The sequence below is a fragment of the Pteropus vampyrus genome, unplaced genomic scaffold, assembly GCF_000151845.1.
Source record: "Pteropus vampyrus isolate Shadow unplaced genomic scaffold, Pvam_2.0 Scaffold510, whole genome shotgun sequence".
NCBI classification, from domain to species: Eukaryota; Metazoa; Chordata; class Mammalia; order Chiroptera; family Pteropodidae; genus Pteropus; species Pteropus vampyrus.
In genome coordinates, this window is record NW_011889291.1 from 94825 (window position 1) to 99585 (window position 4761).

Below are 4761 nucleotides of genomic sequence, written 5' to 3' on the forward strand. Positions count from 1 at the left end.
TGGCTCTGAGAGGAGACCACACTCTGTCTTTGGAGCATCACCCCTTCTCTAATAAACTCTCCTTTTGACTCTAACTTTGGCGTGCGTTTGAATTCTTTCTTGCACTCAAAGAACCTTCTTTCTTGGTGCAGGCCCACTGGGGGGAAATTTGCCCCGTCTGGCATCAATAGAACTCACTAAAAAGGGTGAATGTTACTGTATGTAAACTACACCATTTAAAAATAAAAATACTCGGGAAAAACAAAACATTCATGCAGGATGCAGGTGTATACATTTGTAAAAGTGCATCCAACTGAACCCTTAAGATAATTGAGTTTTATTGCATGGACATTATATCTCAATAAAACTGATTTTTAAAAATTACGAAGATGTGACTGTCCTATTGTACTTTAAAGACCTGGCTCTGAAAATTTTATTAGTATTAGATGCAAACTTAAGGCCAGGAGAGCTCAGAGTCACTGGTAGAACTCAGGGGAAGTGCAAGGATTTTTAAAAAATAGAATTAAGGGACACACAAACTTTTCCTGCTACTGAACCAATGTTTTTCAAACTCTAGGGAACCCTAGGGGTTCCACATACGCCCCCTGCTTCTCACATAACTTGTATCAGAGGTGCCCACTTCTGCTGCACCCTTCAAAAGCTTTTATCTGAAAAGACTAAAAGGTTTGAAAAACAAGAGCTCTTGAAAAATGATTTTTGCCACTCCCTCAAGGTACCCTGTGCCCAAACTGTGGGGGCCGATAACGTAAAAAAAATAAAATGGAACAAGCCTTGCCAAGAGGCTCACTTGAAACAGATTTGGGAGGCTATTAGGGAAGTGAGGCCTCTGCTTGGCTTGTGCCTCAGCTCTCAGAGCTGCTATTAAGCTGCTGACCTGTTGCTAAACTCAGCTCAAGGCTGCTGAGCCATAAACACCCTGGAACACAACTGCTACTGGACACATATGGATCTGACCTTCTCCTGGTTTTCACCCCCCCTTCATTTGCATATCGAAACTAACTAAGCCATGTAACCTAGCCAGCAACACTTCATTTGCAAGAAAATTACACTTTGTGGTTTTTGCCTTCACATACCCGGCCTTCGAATAAATGCCATTTATTCTTATTACAGCCTAAACTTTTTCTTGGTTGACGGGGTCTGCAAAGAAGGGAGGGAGCATATGGAATTCATTTATCCCAATCAGGCTCTCCACCTTCTCGCCCCATTAGGTTTCTTCTAGTTCCTCAAAACTGGCACCCTCTGTTCTGCCCAGGGCCTGCCCAGGACAGGCAGTTCCCTCGCCTGGAATGCCCTCCCTGGCTTGTCCTCTTGGTTAACGCTTGCTCATCCTGCAACTTCAGCTCAGCCATCTCTCCCTCCACAAAAAACTTCCTTCTTGGATTCCTGTATTTTGGGGCCAGATTTTTATGTCAGTTCTCCCAGAATGGGGTTCCTCTCCTTCAGGGCACAGATGACAGGTGAAATTGGAGGCTGACTGAGTGTTCTCTTGGTGTCTGTCTTCCCGACAGACAAGGGCAAACTGCACGGAGGGCAGAAGTGCCCCCTTCCTCCCTACTGGATGCAGAATGCTTAGTGCAACATCTAGCACATAGTAAATACTCAATAAACGTTGCCTATATTTGGCCCTGTGTACACTGCTGTATACAGGGATTTCACACACACATATCACTTTTTATTGAAATGTAGCATGCATAAAGAAAAGTGTGTAAACACAATAAATGGATCTGTGTGGTATATTCTCTTTCATGTCTGGGCTCACCATTATGCTGGTAAGAATCAGCCAGATCGTTGCATGTAGCTGCAATCCATACATCGATCTCTCATTCACACTCATTGCTGTCGACCAGGGTAGGGCACAAGGTCTTTCTGTAAAGGACCAGATAGAAAACATGTTTGGTTTTGTGGGCCACATGGTCTCTGTCACAACTACTCAATTCTGCCATTGACGTGCTAATGGCAGCAGCCACAGATGATATTTAAAAAAGCATGTGTGTCTGTGTGCCAAGAAAACTTTATTTATGGAGACCAGGGTTTGAATGTTATATACTTTTCATCTGTTACTAAATATTAAATATTTTTTCAATGATTTAAAAATGTAAAAACTGTTTGGTGCCTCCCTAAAATGTTCAACATAGAATTTTCATATTGTCAGCAATTCCACTCCTGAATACATACCCAAGAGAATCAAAAGCAGGGACTCTTTGCTTTTAAAGTTCACGATAGCATCATTCATAATAGCCAACAGGTGGAAACAACTGGGCTGTCCGTTAATGGATGAATGGTTAAACAAAATGTGACATAAATTAGAATATTAGCCTTAATAAGAAGTGAAGTCTTGGTACATGCTTCAACATGGATAAATCATAAAAATAATCATGCTAAGTGAAACAAGCCAGATACAAAAGGGTTAATGTCATATGATTTCACTTCTTTGAGGTATGAATGGGCAAATTCATAGAGACTGAAAGCAGGATGGTGAGTGCCAGGTGCTGGAGGAGAGGGATGAGGAGTTAGTGTTTAATGCAGAGTTTTGTTTTGGGAAGATGAGAAAGTTATGGAAATGAAGAGGAGTGATGGTTGTACCACATCGTGAATGTACTTAATGCTGCTGAACTGGACACTAAAAAGTGGTTAAAATGGTAAATGTTGTTATGTGTCTTTTACCACAACTGAAAAAATCCATCTCTATTGGAAACAAACAAAAAACATAAGAATCATTTTTAGCTCATGGGTCATACAAAAGTGATGGCAGGCTGGATCTGGCCGCAGGCTGGATCTGGCCACAGGCTGTCAGCGATCGTCCCACTGAGGAAATAAACTGCGGTTCTGTGTTCTGTTTGTCCACTCCATTGCTGACAGGCATTTGGGTATGAACAGGGTCCACAGTTCTCCCACGGGGACGTTACCATGGTCATGTTTGCATTCCCCACTCCTACATGCAAACTCATTTCTCTACCTGTCCCTCAGACTATGACTTCTGGAATCATCCCTCAGGCGCTTCTGCCTGGACCAGTCCCAGTCCGGATGTGGGAAGGGGGGGCCCTGGTCTGTTCTGGGGGCTTCCTCTTGGCCCTGGATGTGGAAAGGGGGGAAGGGACCAAGGGATGTATTACCCAAGACAGGAAGCCCCACATCCTGAGGCCTTAAAAAGGAAGATGTGGCAGCAACATGGAATTCACGTCTGATTTGGCCTGCTGAGTCTGCTCGAAGGGTAAGTGACAGCTGCTCCTGCTTCTGCCCAGAGCCCTGGCTGGGGAGCTGGGGACAAAGCTGGTCCCCCAGCCCTGTCCCTTAAAGGAACCCAGGGTTCAAGATCCTACATGCTCTGAGGGCCTGACCAGGATGGGCAGGGGCTGACCCAGCTGTGGGTCTCTTGGTTTCCTCTTTCAGCTCCTGCAGGATGAAGGCTCTCTCCCTCCTCCTCCTCCCTGTCCTGGGGCTGCTGGTGTGTGGCAGGCTGCTGTGTCCTATGGATGAAGCTATCGATAAGAAAATCCAGGATGTCACCAGCTCCCTAAGTAAGGACTTTCACATCCGATCTCAGCAGGGGCCTCAGAGGCCCCTCAGATTGCAGACCTGGAGTATAGCTCAATCTCCCCCAACCCAACCCAAACTAAAGCTCAACCTCAACCAATCCAATCCTAAACCCAATCCCAAATAAACCTCTACCTCGAGCTCAACCCCCTACTAAACCTTAAGTTCAAACCTTGACCTCAAACCCAACCCAACCACAATACAACTCCAATCCCAAACAAACCTCAACCTTGAGCCCAACCTAAACCTCAAGTTCAAACCCAACTTTAAGCGAAATTCAACCCTAAACCCAACCCAACCCCAACCACATCCAGCTCCACCTTTAACCACAGCTCCAAACCCTCCTTCCTCCAAAATGCCCGCCTCAAGACAGACCCCAGGTGAGCTCCCCATCACCTGGGCTCTCCACAAGGGCCTGGACCACCCGGGCCTTCCTTGGGGGAGTTTTCTTGACCCCCTGCCTATCTCCAAGCCACCAGGGCCTGGGCAGCATGAGAACGGGGGAGGGGCAGCTTGGTCTCACAGACTCATCCTCCTCCCTCCTGCAGCTCTTGAGGCGATGAAAAACATTGATCTGTACTGTCGGAGTGTCACCTCCAGGGGCGACCTGGTCACCTGCCCCACAGGTGAGTACAGAAGTTCATTATCCAGGCTCTCACTTCTATTCACAGTACCCTGTACTCTATTCACAGTACCCTGTACTCTATTCACAGTACCCTGTACTCTATTCACAGTACCCTGTAATCCCCTTCCCCATGCCCAGCCTCTATTTCTCTAGGACCAGCCTCTGCGCCTCTAGGGTCCTGGTCCGCATGCCCAGCCTTCTCCCTGCCCCAGAGGCGGGACCCCATTTCCTTAGGACAGTGGCGTCCAGGGCCCCAGCCGCCAGCCTCCCCACAGCCCATGCACTGGCTCCCATTCCCTGGTGTGGGAGCCTCCAGGCCCCAGATCTCCATCCCCGATGCTGCTGGCTTGGGGTTCAAGCTTCCTCCACTACTGTCGGCAGGCTTCGTTGTCACTGGCTGCACGTGTGGCTCTGCCTGTGGCTCGTGGGATGTGCGCGCAGAGAGAACCTGCCACTGCCAGTGCGCGGGCATAGACTGGACTGGAGCACGTTGCTGTCGTATGCTGGTCAGCGGCTGAAGTCACGTGGCATGGTGGCGTGGCCAGGCCTCGGAGGGGCGAGTCTAGGCTTCGGAGGGCGGGGCTGGAAATAAACCCTGGAGA

At 47.9% G+C, this 4761-nt stretch overlaps 1 protein-coding gene across 1 annotated transcript; it reads left to right on the forward strand.

Annotated features, from left to right (window-relative positions):
• The first annotated feature begins 3204 nt into the window (after positions 1–3204).
• Positions 3205–4761, forward strand: RETN (resistin). Its single transcript, XM_011383260.2, has 4 exons — positions 3205–3211; positions 3391–3518; positions 4083–4160; positions 4541–4761. The coding sequence occupies exons 2-4, from the start codon at positions 3401–3403 to the stop codon at positions 4675–4677; spliced, it is 333 nt and encodes a 110-aa protein (XP_011381562.1). The 5' UTR covers positions 3205–3211; positions 3391–3400; the 3' UTR covers positions 4678–4761.

Bases quoted from the DNA above. Each gene is read 5' to 3' on its own strand.
- RETN (XM_011383260.2), top strand. From the start codon at position 3,401: ATGAAGGCTCTCTCCCTCCTCCTCCTCCCTGTCCTGGGGCTGCTGGTG. The intron at 3,519-4,082 runs GTAAGGACTTTC...TCCCTCCTGCAG, and splicing joins GGATGTCACCAGCTCCCTAA to CTCTTGAGGCGATGAAAAAC. The intron at 4,161-4,540 runs GTGAGTACAGAA...TACTGTCGGCAG, and splicing joins CCTGGTCACCTGCCCCACAG to GCTTCGTTGTCACTGGCTGC.